This window comes from Diabrotica undecimpunctata, chromosome 5, assembly GCF_040954645.1.
Source record: "Diabrotica undecimpunctata isolate CICGRU chromosome 5, icDiaUnde3, whole genome shotgun sequence".
Classification (NCBI taxonomy): Eukaryota; Metazoa; Arthropoda; class Insecta; order Coleoptera; family Chrysomelidae; genus Diabrotica; species Diabrotica undecimpunctata.
In genome coordinates, this window is record NC_092807.1 from 8,495,678 (window position 1) to 8,512,834 (window position 17,157).

The 17,157-nt window shown below is 36.0% G+C and overlaps 1 protein-coding gene across 3 annotated transcripts in view; it reads right to left on the reverse strand.

Annotated features, from left to right (window-relative positions):
* The window catches only part of dpy (fibrillin-like protein dumpy), a 532,146-nt gene that overhangs the window by 169,110 nt on the left and 345,879 nt on the right, over positions 1 to 17,157 (reverse strand). For all 3 annotated transcript variants that reach the window (XM_072531422.1, XM_072531423.1, XM_072531421.1), the window contains exons 7-10: positions 16,522 to 16,734; positions 15,828 to 15,986; positions 13,377 to 13,625; positions 8,790 to 9,043 (exon numbers count right to left, since the gene is read on the reverse strand). In XM_072531422.1, the coding sequence (XP_072387523.1) occupies positions 8,790 to 9,043; positions 13,377 to 13,625; positions 15,828 to 15,986; positions 16,522 to 16,734 (875 nt within the window). The remainder of the gene's footprint in view (positions 1 to 8,789; positions 9,044 to 13,376; positions 13,626 to 15,827; positions 15,987 to 16,521; positions 16,735 to 17,157) is intronic.

The following is a 17,157-nucleotide window of genomic DNA, read 5'->3' on the forward strand; positions in this document are numbered from 1 at the left end:
CTAAATTTTACTATCCTTTTTACCGATGACATATGGCAAGAAGTAAAGAGGTATAACCCGCTACAGTAATGATACTCGTAAAATATCGCCTGTCCGAGAATCTTTTAAATTCGTGTTGCTAAGCGCTATTCTCACTAGCCTTATAAGCTTTTCTGGTATTTCTAATATTTTCATGGCCTCATATAGCATCGATCGATTTATGGATATCAGGATATCATTGGTGACTTCACCAAACATGGCCAAGACAAAGTAGATGTATATGTGGGTAAATATGATCTTCGAAATCGAAACAAACGTGGTGACCGTTTAATACAATTCTACCAGATCAAAGAATTTGATTGCAAATTTTTCCAGCTCGCTTGAACAATGGAAATATGATTTTAAGAAAAAAATACTCTCTCGATTCCTATATACTCCTCAAGATTTTTTAAAGATTGTCTGTTTTCATCATATTTTCTGTGAGCCTTCTTACAAACACGTGACACAAAAAATATCAAAGTTATTATAAAAGTTTATAAGGTAAAAAGTAAGCCATTCTTCAAACGGGTTTTTGAATAACAATTTTGATAAAATGTTGAAATTTTTTATTATCTTAAAACTAGAACCTTAAAGAAACGATTGCAATCTGCTGAATACGTCTGCCTAATAAATTGAATAACTTACAAACTATTTGGTTGATCTATAAGCTAAGATTTAGCACACTTCAATAATTCATAAATTGTCATACAACTGTTTGTTTACCATTGCCACTGCTTATATCACAACACTCACTACTTTCTATTTCCTTCTCACTCATCATTCACTGAATCGTTAGTCGTTACAGCACGAACGCTTGAACTACTGTCTGAATGCTTTGACGCTAGAAAATCGCGGCTGGTTGATGATGTAATATGTCCATTGTATAAAAGGAAATTTTATTATATGTAATAACTAACGACTGACTTCGAACCAAATAAAATTCAGAATAATATTGTGTTTATTGTACAGAATGTATACTATTGAACATACTTGCAAAAAAATAGAAGTGTTTTATTTATTTATACAGACGTCCATATTTCGGAAAAGTATGGAATATACCTAACATAAACAAATATAAATATCGTACCATAATGTATACAACCAATTGCTAACATAAATATGACATTCGATATCTATATTGTCAGTCAGCATTATTCAGATTTAGTCCATTGAAAAGTTACATGAGGGTTGTATTTTTAAGATGAAGCAATTTTATTTTTTTTTATGCGTTGAGGGGATAAAAATAAGCTTATTTTTTCCTGCGATCTTGGGAAAGGGGTGCAAAGGGTCTGTAGTAACTCTACAGCAAATTTATTAGACATTATTTGTAACAAACTATATTGAGTACAACTTTATTTATATTAGTTTTAGTCGTAAAATCGAAAATAAAAAGGTTATAAATAAAAATAACTGAAAAATTTTCTTTTAGGCCTTATAAATTTTCTGATTAATTTACAATAAATGACATCAGAGCAATATTATAGTGGGGTTTTCAAAGAATAATTTTCACTAAAAATTTGTTTAATTTTATTAATTTCTTCGGATTTTACAGCGCTCCAAAGTTGACCGGCTACTTGAATACTCGTCATCGAGTACTGATGGCCATTAAAGAGTATGGACAAGGCCAGAAAAATGCTATGTCCAATGTTGTTTAAGATGGGTACACAGTACACATATGCGAGCCGAACTGTTCGCGAACTGCTCGCGAGCTGTTCGCGAACAGTTCGTTGAAAATATGTTTACAGCGAACTCATCGCGATCCATGGAAAGCGACGAATCAACTTGTGCGAAGTAACAGATTTGTTTGTATAGAAATGAATATAATTACTTTATTCATTTTTAATGAACACGATTTGGTAAAATATATAAAATATAGGGGAGCACGGAAGGAGCCTCCACGCAAGTGATATTATAAGAACAATATGTCACTGGCGCTCCCTGGAAACGCCCCTCGGGCGGCCAATCCTTCCACCACTGGATCCGAACAAAGTAACGAGAATCAACGGCTCTTCTCAGAGCCTACACTGACAATGATGACCATAAACATTGAGGGTATTACTTGTAACAAACAGGAAATTTTGTCTGAACTGTGTAAAATCCAAAAGTGTGATATATTATGTATACAAGAGACTCACCGTGACATATCAGCACATAGACCTAGCGTTGAGGGAATGCAGCTTATCATTGAACATTCAAGTGCAAAACATGGAAGCGCCATCTTCGTGAGAAGAGATATTGATGTAACATCAGCTGAAAAAACATGCTACAACGACATTGAAATACTAACCGTCGAAATAGGAGCCTGCACAGTGACATCTGTGTATAAACCACCCCAGAGAGACTTTGTTTTCTCCCCCCCCAAAAAATTTCGCTTCTCAAAAAACCAGATTCATTCTGGGTGATTTTAATAGTCATAATGTCCATTGGGGCTACGCTTCAACTGATAAGAATGGAGATCTTGTGGAATCGTGGGCTGAACAAAACAACCTGGCACTTCTACATGACCCAAAACTGCCCTATTCGTTCCAGAGCAAAATATGGAAGAAAGGTTACAACCCTGATCTCACCTTCATCAGCATGTCTTTAGAGGACCGTTGCGTTAGGAAGGTATATAAGCCTATACCGAAGACGCAACATAGGCCCGTGGGAATAACCGTTTACAGCGCTATAAAAGCTCCCAAAATTCCTTTCAAACGAAGGTTTAATTTTAAAAAAGCGAACTGGGCAAAATTTGCTGATGAATTGGAAACACAAGTGAAAAATATAGTCCCGATCCCCAAAAACTATGACGCGTTTATCAAACTTGTAAAACGAATCTCATGTAAACACATACTCAGAGGATGTCAACAACATTACATATCTGGTCTGAACGATGAAGCAAAAGACATTATGACAAAGTACACCGAAGAATATAGTAAAGACCCATTTAGCGAAGTTACGGCAGAGATAGGGGAGAGACTACAGCAAACACTAAGTGCCTCCAGACAACAACGGTGGAGCGAGACTTTAAGTAAAATGGATATGACGCACAGTAGCAAGCAGGCTTGGAATATGATCAAAAAACTTAATGGTGATCCCACAGAGATGAAAGAGCTATGTACAATAACACCAAATCAGATAGCCCACCAACTGCTTCTGAATGGCAAAACAAACAATCGTTGCAAAACGCCAAAGATTATAAGAACTCAAGACCAGGAAACAACTCTCTTGCGAAACCCATTTACCATCGAAGAGCTCAAAAATGGTATTGACTGTATGAAAAATGGAAAATCACCTGGAGTGGACGAAATCCTAACAGAGCAGATAAAACACCTCGGGCAAAAAGCGGGACAATGGGTGCTCGATCTATTTAACATCTGTCGCTCTACCTACCAGATTCCAAAACTGTGGCGTAAATCAAAAGTAGTAGCCCTTCTGAAACCTGGGAAAGACCCTGAACTACCGAGTAGCTACCGTCCGATATCCCTGCTATGCCATTTGTATAAATTGTATGAACGTCTCATTTTAAACCGCATCCAGGAAAAATTAGATGCAAAATTAATCCCACAACAAGCAGGCTTCAGACCAGGTAAATCATGCACAGGCCAAGTGCTGAACCTAACAGAATACATAGAGGAGGGATTTGAGCAGAAAGACATAGTGGGAGTAGCCTTGATAGACCTCACAGCGGCCTATGATACGATAAACCACAGAACCCTGCTAACTAAGATCTATAACACTGTGCTTGACTACGACCTGGTAAATATCATTAGATCACTGTTGTGTAATAGACGTTTCTACGTTTTGCTAAATGGAAAGAAGAGCAGATGGAGAACCCAAAAAAATGGCCTACCTCAAGGAAGCGTTCTGGCGCCGTCCTTATTTAACATCTACACCAACGACCAACCAATGCACCCTCAGACTGAGAGTTTTGTCTACGCTGATGACCTTGGTATAGCCGTAAAGGGGAAAACACTCACACAAGTAGAGTCGACAATGGAAGAGGCTTTAAACATGATGTCAACTTACTACAAACAAAACTCATTAAAGCCAAACCCTACTAAAACCCAAGTATGTGCATTCCATCTCAACAACCAACTGGCGCATGTAAAGCTGAATGTTTCTTGGGAGGGACAACGCTTGAAACATACTGATAAGCCCAAATATCTTGGAGTAGTACTAGACCGGTCACTAACGTATAAATTCCACTGTCAGAACACAAGACAAAAGGTTTCTACGAGAAACAACCTTCTCCGGAAACTTGTAGGGAGCAAGTGGGGTGCAAACCCCCAGGTCTTGAAGACAACAGCTGAGGCCTTATGTTTCTCAACAGGGGAATATGCTTGTTCCGTCTGGGGTAGATCTAGACACGCCCAACAAGTCACTACGGCGTTAAATGAAACATGCAGAATAATTACCGGTTGTATGAAGCCTACCCCCCTACCCCTACTGTACCGGGTAGCTGGATTCTTATCACCAGATGACCGTAGATGCGCCTCACAATATGTGGAGAAGTTCAGGCAAACTTTCGATGAAAGGCACCAATTATACGGGTTTGACGAACCACCAGGAATCAGCCGACTTAAATCAAGGAAATGGTTTATGAGAAATGTCAGCGTCGAACCACCCGAACTGTTCCCCCTACATCCAGAACGACCTAATGGAATGAACCTGGACTGGAGAACCTGGCGGACACTGAATCGCATACGCACAGGTGTTGCCCCTGTAAAACAGAACCTGATTAAATGGGGCATCAAGACAGACAGCGACGCACTTTGTGAATGTGGGGAAATACAGAACATGGAGCACCTGAGAGTATGCAGACTTTGCCCATCACAGTGCACCCTCGATGATTTATGGGTCGCAAATACAAAGGGTGTAGACGTAGCCCGATATTGGGCAGAAAAACTGTAGTCGGATCCAGACACGAAAAAGTAAAGTAAGGTAAAATATAATTTATGCTTTCAGAATTTCTGTTCTCACCCTTTCCTATTTCACCAGTCCCTGTGGAGACCTTTTTCTTTTCGCGGCTAAACGATGCCCATAGGGTTATCATTTTCCACTTACAGTCTTCTGGCGGCATGTCCATTCTCACCTATTTGCGCTATGCATCATCTTTTAAGTTTTTTCGAACATGATCAGGGTCTTTCAGATCCCAGAATAAGAGGATTCTTATTCTGATATAAGTCAATAAGTTAAATACATTTATTCTCGGAACACTGTGCAATCATGGAAAACTTGGGTTCATGCAGAAAAATACGTACTTAAGTCAAACTAGGAACAAGTCATACACTCTCGATTCGACGACGGCACGAACAGACAATATCGCTGCGAACATCGTCCAAATTTAACTGCGAACATTCTTTGTGTTCGTCCCAAAAACCGACAGGCCGTAGTTCCTGACGAGCAACGAACGAACAGCTCGCAAGCGGTTCGTCCCGTCGTACAAATTATACGAATATAGCGTTCACAAATGGTTCGAGAACAGTTCTGCTCGCATATGTGTACCCACCTTTAAGCTTAACTCCTAGAACACAGTTTGGTGGTGTACGTATAATGGTATGGAGCGGCATTTCTTTGGAAGTACATACAGATATTGTTATGTTAGGGGCAGGTGGCTTTACTGCTGATTGGTACATTAGGGAACGTCTGGAAGAACATATATTACCTTAAATGCATTTTGTAGGTGAAAATTTTTCCCTAGGAAAGCATAGGAAAGATAGCATAGGAATAGCAAGATAGCAGGAAAAGAAGCAAGAATGAATGATAGATAAAATATTGCAAATAATAGAAGAGCGAAGAAAATTAAAAGGTAGAAATGGCAACCAATACAAAAAGTTGTATAAGACTATATCAAAGGAGATAAAAGGAGCAAAATAAGCATCTTTGACGGAGAAATGTACAGACATTAAAATACTACAACGCAAACATGACGATTTCCACATGCACAAAAAAATTAAAGATGTACAGAACACCAGAAAACAACTCAATACAGGCATAGTTGTAGACATTGAAGGCCAGATTTTGACTACCATTGAAGATAAATTACGAAGATGGAAAGAATATATGCAAGAATTATTTGAAGTTGCAGCATAAAGTCCAACTGAAATAAACAATCCGTACGGCCCAGAAATAACAAACGAAGAAGTAACTATGGCCATTAAACGGATTAAAGATGGGAAATCACCAGGACTTGATGAGGTGCATGGTGAAATTTTAAAGCTACATATTAGAGGCACACCAAAACACAGTTTTTACGAAGCCATTCAACAACATCTACGAGACTGGTTACTTACTATCAATATTCATTCCACTTCCTAAAAAAGACAACGCTAGAAAATGTGAAGAACATAGAATAATTAGTTTGACAAGCCATGTACTTAAAGTACTCCTTACTATCATTCACTCGCGCATATACACCAAATTGGAAGAACACCTGAGTGAAGTTCAATTTGGATTCAGAGCAGGACTCGGAAGGAGGGAAGCACTTTTTAGTTTGTAAGTTCTAATACAGAGAGCCAGGGATATCAGCTGCGATGTGTATGTATGTTTCAATGATTTCGAGAAGGCATTTGATAAAGTCCCACATGGAAAACTAATCGATATCCTAAAAACATCAAGACTCGATGGTAAGGATATAAGACTGATCTCAAACTTATATCTCCAAAAAGCAACAGTGCGATTAGATTGTCACTGGCATTATTTAACATATACTCTGAAACCATCTTTAGAGAGGCCTTGGACGAATCAGAAGATTGCTGTAAATGGCCAACTTATAAACGATATTAGATATGCACGATACAGTGTTGCTGGCAGATAGTGAGCAGGGACTCCAAGGGATGATGGATAAAATAATGATCATTAGTAAGAACACCAACATAAAAGCCCAAATTACAATAGGCGATACACCGTTAGAAAGAGTAGAAAAAATATGCTATTTGGGCTGCAATAGGATACTTGGGATCAGAGCTACGAAATAAAAACTCCTATTGAAATAGCCAGAAGCTCTTTAAACAGCCTTAGTAAGATTCTTTGCAACTTATCTCTAAGTATCAATATAAGCATAAGAATTCTTAGATGTTACGTCTTTAGTGTCCTCCTCTAAGGAGTAGAAAGCTGGAGCCTTACAGAAGATGCCATAAAATGATTAGAGGCATTTGAAATGTGGTGCTACCGACGTATGTTGAGGGCCTCATAACTATTCTTCAGAGGTTAAGAAAAGACAAAGAAATTATTAACACCGTAAAGAACAGAAAATTGGCTTACTTCGGCCACATCATTCTTCTTCTTCTTGATATACCTATCCGTTACGAATGTTGGCGATCATCATGGCAATCTTTATCTTATCTGCAGCAGCGCGAAAAAGCTGCACAGATGTTGTATTGAACCAGATTCTGAGGTTATTTAACCAAGATGTTCTTCTTCTTCCTGGACCTCGTTTTCCAACTATTTTTCCTTGCAGTATGGCTTGAAGGAGAGCATATCTGGATTCATTTCGCATAATATATCCGAAGAACTGTAACTTTCGAGATTTAATGGTGGTGAGTACCTCTCGGTTCTTATTCATTCTTCTGAGGACCTCCTCATTTGTGACTCATTCAGTCCACGGGATCTTAAGCATTCTCCGATATAGCCACATCTCAAATGCTTCCAGTTTTCTGCACATATCTTCGTTCAAGGTCCACGATTCAACACCATAAAAAGGGACAGAGAAGACGTAGCTTCGCAGCATTCTTACTTTCGTATCAAGAGAGAGGTTGTGACTCTTGAAGAAGGCCCCCATCCGATTGAAGGTGGATCTAGCTTTTCCGATGCCTGCTCTAATCTCCTGGTTTTTGGTCCATTCTTCATTTATTATGGTGTCAAGGTAGTTGTAGTGCGTCACTCTTTCTACAGGGGATTGGTTAACGTAGAGTTGACCTTCTGTTATTCTTTTCTTGTTAATTATCATAAGCTTTGTCTTCTTAACGTTTATATTGAGTCCATATTGTTGACTGTAATACGTAATTTTGTTAATGAGAAATTGTGGGTCTTCTAAGTTGTCCGCAAAGGCCACATCATGCGTAATAATAAATACCGACTTCTACAGTTGATTCTACAAGGCAAGATTGAGGATAAGAGAGGCCCTGGACGTAAACGTATATCCCGGATGGCCAATCTTAGGAAGTGGACTGGTCTAACGTCAACTGATCTATTTCGAGCTGCTGTGAATAGCATAAGATGGGTCAATGTGGTCGCCAACATCTCTAGAAGATAGGCACATTTAGAAGAATGCAGGATACTGCGCTGAATTACATAACCACGGTAGCAATGCAATACTTTACAGATGTTGCTTTTCAGTAACTAGCCTGGCCTCCTAGAATTCCAGATCTTAACCCGATAGAGCAGTTGTGGGACATCTTGGAAAGAGTCTTTAGGCAAAATTATGGCAACTTTACAACTGTGGTGACATTAGAACAGGCGCTAATAAACTACTGGAAACAAATACAGCAATACGAGATTGCTTCTTTGATCCAGTCTATGACAGAAAGGATAAGAGCTGTTATTCGAGCGCTAGGAGAAAATATTCGATTTGAGTATCCATATTTTGAAAATATTTTATAATTTTGATTTAAAAAATATCTACTTCAGGAATGAAAAAATTTGAATTTTTATTTGTTGCTACATTAGACAATATTTTGGAGTTTATTTTTTATTTTATAGTTTGTTATGGAACATACAATAAAAATAGTTTATTGGATTTGTACTAGAGTACACTAGAGTACTAAATTAATAAAATATGTTGTACTTACTTGTTCACATGCCACTTTTGGACTAGGATTAGCTTGATACCCTTGCGGACACTTGCAGTTGTAGCCAGGTTCGGTATTTTCGCAAACAGCGTGACTTCCACAAGGCAGTTCTAAAGTAGCACACTCATCAATGTCCACGCATCCTTTGAAAGGATCTCCAGTGTAGTCTTCTTTGCAGGCACACGTGAAACTACCCACTGTATCCTTACAGACGGCGTTTTTCCCACAGGGATTGGTGGCGCATTCGTTAATATCTGAGAACATTCAACAAAAACGATTCGAAAACCAGTTCTTAAGAGCTAAGAAAGGGAACGCTACCTACTGAAGAGTATATACCAAAAGTACAAAGTACAAAGAACAAGTAAAGACCGGCGTAAAGCCAAAGAACAGCTGAAAGTCAAAAAGAGATTAGAATATACATATACAAAATACAGTACAGGCAGGAGATGCGAAGTTTATACAAAACGCATACAGTACGTTAGGCTTTCTAAAATATTAATATACAGTACGCAAAACACTAATATAAAAGTAGGAAAATAATACACATATCTATATAGTAATAAGGTACTAGTTATGTTATGTGGAAGATACATACCAAGTTTACCAAGAAATAGCTGAAAACCATTCAAATAGTTGAATGGAATCTTCACTACTGGATCAAAATCTACATTTTATATGCGGTAACCAACCTTAGGCATACAGGGAAGAATAGCAGGCACTACACTACAGGGAAACACCGAAATTCGCACATTGAATTTGACTTCCTATTTCAAATTTTGCAAAACCGAACTTTTGAAGCTTTTAAAATACAGAGTTCCGTAAAGTTCTGGTCGGAGAGATGTGTATCAATAATAACAATAGTTAAATTAGGAATTTATTCAAAAAATACTAAATAAAGCAATGAAGAAAATATTTTAGGTTTTTATGATGGTGATAAATTTGTTTATTTTTTCGTCGCATACCATTTTCATTAATATTTACTGATACTTTTGTTTTCAATTCAGCATCTCACAGCTCGAGGAAAGGCACTGTTTGCTGGTTAACGTCGGTCGGCAAAGAAAAACAGGAAATCGACAATAGTAAAGTAAAATTACCACGACACTGACCGTACCTATCCCTAGTCACGTCGAAAGGTTTGATGGGGTAAGTACGTGCTATACAATAGCTTCCACCTTCCTTTGAACTGTTTCAATGTAGTGACAAATGGTGGGATTGACCGCGTTGGCCATAAATAGACAGTTTTGCCCTATCCCACTGATCGTAAACCACAAATTTTGAGGGTAAAAAAGGTATTCCACGTTGGAGTGTTTTACGTTTTTATATTTTGTCTTTTTCTACTATGTATTTTCTACATCTCTTCGTCGATGAAGAACGACACTCCACGTTCTGTCAGATCGCACCAATACTTTTGTTTTTTTATTTTGTTGAGAGATTAAAAATGTTTATGTACTCACACTATCTTTTAAAACCAGAACCTTGCGTAACACTATATAATCAATACCGTATATTGTATAATAATCTTTCCAAATACGACTGATGCAATGATTGGTATCGATAATAATGAATGTATGCTTCTGTTTATGATATAGATGGTACAACAGTTTATAGACAGTGTGATAAAGTATTCAGATATGCTTTGAGCAGTTTACGAAAACATTCGAAAGTTCAGCAGTGCATAAATTTGAAAAAGTCAAATCAATGACGCGAAGGAAATTTGAAATTTGAAGAAGAATAAAATGAAGAGTTGAAAAAGTTATATACTTACATTGAAAAACTAAATTTTCTTTTCCTGGTGTATGATTTTTATGTCATATATGAAAATGTACAAGTTAGACTCACTATATAACGAAATTAGGGCCTAAGAATTATTATAGGTAAGTATGATAAAACTAAAAAATAATGATCTATGATCAAAATAACGATTTTACTTTAGTTTTCAAACAATTCTGAAAGCCGCTTTTTTTATAGGTATGTGTGTATAAATAAATAAATGGCTTGACAGCCTAGTATAGCTAATTTTTTGAATGCAATAGAACTGTAACTGCTGTAGTAATGATCCACAAGAATATTTTAATCTGAATCTGAAGACACTGGTGTGGGGGGAATAAACAGATCAATAAAGACTAGTTGACTAAGGCCCACGGGGTCCTAGTTAGTCATTGGAATTCACCGGTTGGGGTAGTCTTATGAGGATTCTATTAAAGAGATCCCTGGATTCCCATATTAAGAGTAAGAATAAGAAACAGGTTGGTATCAACGTAGTGGGAATTTTAAGTCTCACATTGCAGACTTAGACCTACATCTACTTGAATTGGTGCATAATCCAAGGTGTTGCCTATATGATAAAAAGAAGGAAACGTTCTCACGCTCCTCTGTCAGTTACCACGGCTGGGTTATCTGAGAAGAAAGTCTTTGGATTGACATTTGTCAAGCCGAACCGTTAAGAAAGCTTATGGAGTAAACAAACAGGAGATTGACAGAGTCTACTCCTCTAAATAAAAATAATACTATCCATAAGGAAGAATAAGCCGGACTTGCTCTAGGTAATATAAGTATAGTAAAAGATCAATGAGTTCCAGTGCTCATAAACCAAAGTCCATAAATTACGGAATGAAATCGTCACAAAAAAACACCAAAAGTTAAAATAAACTTTTATATGGTAGTATATTTTCAGAAATCTTCTATTAACTCCTTTAATTGGTCAATTTTTTATGAGTTAGCTTTGAAGAAGATTAATAAACATCAGCCAAGGCTTTTAATATTATAAATATTTACAAACAGAAATGAAGGAGGAAGATCAGTTATGATCATTTAAAGAAAATAATCTAAAATAGATTAGAACGAGGGGAATTTGAAGATAAAAATTTCTAGAGGGCAATAAAACAGTTCCGATGTTATTCATACACTAAGGAACATAGAAAATTTAGTATACTTTTTAATAATTTTAATATACTTAAATATTAGTATGCACAATTTCAACTCCTCTTTGTGTTTCTTTTTTTTTATGAAAAATAAGATGAAAATCTAAAATACTGCATTCCAAATAAACCATTGTTAACGCCACATCGTCATCTTTGGTGCACAGATACTCTGAATCGTGCACACCAAAGAATATCAAGTCATATGAAATTCTTTCTTTAACAATAAAAATTTTTATACAGATTATTAGCTTCTTATCTTGGAAGACGTATTTATCTCAATGCCTTGATCTTATTGCTATGATCAAACACTGACATCGTCAGCGAAGTTTTTGGATATAGTAAACCGCTGAGATCAGTCTGTCAGATTTATCTTCAAAAAAAGTATTGTAGAACCATTATAGAACTATAGTTTTGTAACTATTATTACAAATTTCAAAACTTTCATAATTCTATCCATTATTCATACCCTGCACAGTCTTCCATATCTCAACATTTAAAGATCCTCTTTACCAAGTTTCCAAGTAATTTAATAATGTGGACACAATAAAATATTTTGTGAAGCTTTTCCAAAAGCTTTCTTCTGCTGTTCCAAATTAAAATTTTTTCGCTATAAACTGGAGTATCTGTGATTCATCTTTCTGAATGTTCATGCTGATTCTCCTATTTCATCTATTTCTATCTACAATTGCAATACCTCTAATGTTTGAAATATATAATTACCAAGAAATCAGAAAACCAGTAGAGAAATGTTTTTTTAGTTGATAGGTAGCCACTTTGGGACACTTTAATCCCATTTTTTGTGGATACGTCATTTTTAGTAAAGGCGTGTATTATGTCACGTTTTATGTCACATTTTATATCACATATTGTGTCAGTTTTTATATGACGTAATGTCTCACGTAGTATGGCAATTTTTATGTCAAATGTCACGTATTATGTCACATTTTATGTCACGTATTATGTTAGGTTTTATATCACGTAATATGTCACGTATTATGTCAAGTATTATGTCAAATGTCACGTATTATGTCACGTATTACGTCAAATATCAAGTATTATGTCAAATGTCACGTATTGTCACGTGATGTAAAAACCTGACGTGGCATAATACGACATTTTACATAAAACGTGACATTTGACATAAACCATGACATAATACGTGACATGCGACATAAAACGTGACATATTAAATGCCTCCAGTAAAAAATGATGCCTCCACCATAAAATTGGGTCAAAGGTCAAAGTGTCCTAAAGTGGCTACTTATCTACTTTTTTTCGCCATGCAGTGTATTCCGCCAGCTTTGTTTATGTCATATACGCATCTTGCTGCTGATCTTCATCTATTTTTTCAACTTTTTCTCGGTTTATAGAGAGTCAAATCTTGCTCCATTTCTTGGTTCTTGTTTTTAGGTTTATGTCCAGTCAGTACTTCTTGCAGGTTTCGCTTCCTACTCTGGGGTGTAGATATCTCAGGACAAGTGGCTAATAAACCATATAAATATATTAACTATTTGTCGACAAAAAATGTCGAACAAAAATACCAATAAAAACTCTACTTGATAATATCAAATTAATATTACTTAAATTGAAAATAAAGTTACAAGTTGGCGTTAACAGTAGTCATCGTCTACCATCCAATGGTATATCATGAAAATTGAGCACTAACTTTCACAGAAAGTGTGTCCCTGTCCGGTGAAACCTTGCGGGCAGATGCATTTGAAGGATCCGGGAACGTTAATGCACCGAGCGTTAATCCCGCAAGCACCCGCTCGATCGCACTCGTTGATGTCTTGGCAATCGTCGTGGGGCAAGCCCGCTCCCGTATATCCCTCGGGACACAAGCATGAGTAGCTGCCGTTAGAGTTCTGGCAAGTGGCTCCGGAGACGCAGGGGGATGACTCGCATTCGTTAATGTCTAGGCGGGCCGATTATAGAAAAGCGTTAGTTGATTAGCGTTAAGTTGAGATATGGATGGGGTCAGTTAATGTTGAAATGGCTCTTGTATAAATTTGTATGATTTAATTTACATTAAGAAACAACGTACCACGGAACGAGTTGGTGTTTCCTTTTTACCAAGAACGCGTCTTAACACACGCTTTCTGTATCTTAAAAATGACGTGGCGTGTAGCGTATACACAAGCCTCTAAATCTATAACGGGATTAACTATTACCAGATTTATTCAAGTCCTCTACTTTCATATTTTTCTTTTAGTGCAATTTTTCTTCTTAAGCAACTTAAGAGCTCTTCACCTTTATATATAAAAAAGGAATTTAAGCAGAATACCTCCGGAATTCCGCAACCTGTGTATTATTTTGTTTTTTTTTCTTGTATATAGATCACTAAGTTTTCCCTGTAATCTCAGAGATCTAAAAGTTTTGTATATTGTGTTTTTGTCTACTACTTTCAGACTAATTCTTCTAGTTGTCCTTTAAGTAAGTGTAATTTTCCTTTATATAGAAGATATAAATAAAAAAGAATACAAGATGTTTTCCGAAAGGTTTCGGCAAAACTCTTCTTATTTATTATAACAATAAATGGTAATATTAAACTCACTTCATTTCGATCTGTTACATTTAGTTCCATCGAGCTTTCGACTCACTTTTGGAGTCATCATCTAGCCCAAAATTCATGTATAACATTAACTTATAGAATAATAATTATTAATATGCGTCAAGGGCATAAAATTTGACCATTATCTATATAAATTTATGCCTCTGAGCCCCGGAAAACCTATAGTTTCGAGTTGATTTGACACTTATCAGTTTGGGTTAAAGCAAAGCTTAACCCAAATGACAGAAACGCTTGAATTTTACTAAACTTCGTTTTATTTAGGGAGTCTCTTTTTAATCTAGTGTGACTCATTTCAACACTGATCTGTACAAACTTTAGTAAATCCTCTTGGAGTGTAACAAACAAAAATATAGAGCATAAAAGTTAGTATTATTAAAAAAGCATTGTTTACAGCGATTTTTATTATGTTTTTCTATATTTAATGTCTGCGGAATACTATTTTGTTTTCTTCTATAAAAAAAATCAGCAGTTTAAGTTTCAATTTTATGTTTCCGTACAATAGTATTTCATGCAAATCTTGAATATAGTGTTCCTCTAAATAATTTCTAACATTATTTTCATTTTTAATATATACAAGAACCATTTTAAATGTAATGTACAAAATGAATGAATGATTTTTTTGGTAGATTATTTTGGGATTTTTATGACGTCAATTATTTTTTATTAATCGTTTTCAGCGCATTATTCAGCCGTGAATACATTCTCTATGTACGTGATACTTAGTTAAATTAGTTGATTATTCGGTATCATGAGAATGTTGTACAGTTTTTGAAATACCATAGGTGACATTTGTAGTGTTAATCAAATAAAAAAACTGATTTTCGTAGAAGCTTTGTAGGTCTTTAGTAAGTCTTTCAAAAACTATTAATGAGTTTGTTATAAAAAATACTACATGTGACACCAAAATATTTATTTTTTAATATGTTTAACCAACTCTTGAGATATATTTTGTAAAGCAGATTTACCAAATAATAAATTTTTGAATACATTATATTTCTATTATCAAGTGTAATGACATCTATCATATATTTAAGTTCCATGTGGACAAAACATCTGACAAATGACATGATAAGTGACAACTGATAAGTGACGTCCAGGCAATATCTGTCTCACCAACACAAAGAATTCAACTAAGTGGAAAAATGATGACTACTGATTCAAATTAATCAAACTACATAGAATAAAGCTGATTAGTATTTTGGTAGTTCTTTTGTTTTATTAGAAAAAAAATTTCTCAGACTTTTAAAAAATATTTGGTAGTAATTATTTTGGTTGCCACTAAAATTGCATTGTTTCGAAAAACTTTCAAGATGAATTTTATACATTCTTGTATTATAGTTTAATCTTTCACATCTTGCGAAGTTTTTCCAAGCTATGTTCAGCTGTAAGACGATCCTACACTATATCTGACTTTTAATTCTCAGCAACAATCTTATTCATGAAACTTTTTCAAGAAAATCAGTCTTCACTTGTTGAAATTTGTAGTGTATATATACAAGGGAGTTTCATATGTACAAGGGCAGGTGTTATTGACCAAACAAATACCTGTGCATTCAGTCAAGGGATTTCCTATGAACCCGGGTGGGCATGTGCATTTGAAGCTTCCGTCTAGATTGGAGCAGAGTGCGTTGCGGCCGCAGGGCTGGGATCTTGAGCATTCGTCCATGTCGCCGCAACCTGTCGTATAAGCGTCGCCTTCATAACCTACAAAAAATAGTAAACTTAATATTATTCAGTACATGTAAAGCGAGAAGGCAATATTTCGTTATAATGGATTTCAAAAACAAAAAACTCTTCTCGGCGAAGGATCGAACTCCAGGTAAATAGACGTGAACATAGCCACGGTTTTAGTGATGACAATCTCATCATATTTTCTCACTATTATTCCGAAGCTATTTTCTTGTGGTATCTTATTTTATTCATATTGTTATTATTATTTATTAATTAAAATAGAAATACTTTTTCGCCTTTAAAACCACCCTGGAATCGATCGATGTTCTAGAGATGTTAAAAAAATAAGATGAATTTTATAAGTGTATATATAATATGTATTTATATTATTTATATCACTATTATTTATATCAGTTAATACCGTATTGCGCTTTTCTACTATTAGGAGCATATGCTCTTAACTTTCTCAGCGGAGCGGACCGTTTAAGTAAACCTTTCATCTCTAATCCAAAATATCGGTGTAAATTCGTGAAAGGTACCTTCTATAGAACAAAAATGATGTACAAACCTGGTGGGCAATAACATTCTCTCCCTCCGACGACGTTTTGGCATATGGCACCGGGTCCACAAGCGTGTGGGTGTTGGCATTCGTCAAAGTCGATGCATCCGCTGTAGGGATTTCCATGGAAACCTTCCGGACATAGGCAGGTGTAGTTTCCGGGAGTATTTTGACATATAGCATTTGGACCGCAAGCGTTGGGATTGCGGCATTCGTCGATGTCTGAAAACAGATATTTTTTAATCGTTAAGACATTTGTTACGGGGTTTTTCCAAACATATAATTTGCTATGAATACCTTCTACAAAAAGAAACCTAACAGAAAGTGGACATGGGTCGTACCTAACGGAACTACCAAAAACGGTAACAACGGGTAGTGACCATCATATAGTTAGATCAAAAATAAATATTAACATGAAAGAAGAGAGATTTTTAAAAAAACAACGAGGATAGATGCCTTTAAACTAAGAACAAATGAAGAGCAATTCCGAGAGGTCTTAGCGGATAAGTTCGAATCTAATCCTTCACATAATCAAGATCAAATTGACGAGATTACCAAAAATATAAATAAAAACCTTCTCGCAGCAGGACTACAGGTCGCAAAGAAAACAAGGACTAAAGAAGACAAAATAAGCAATGAAACTAA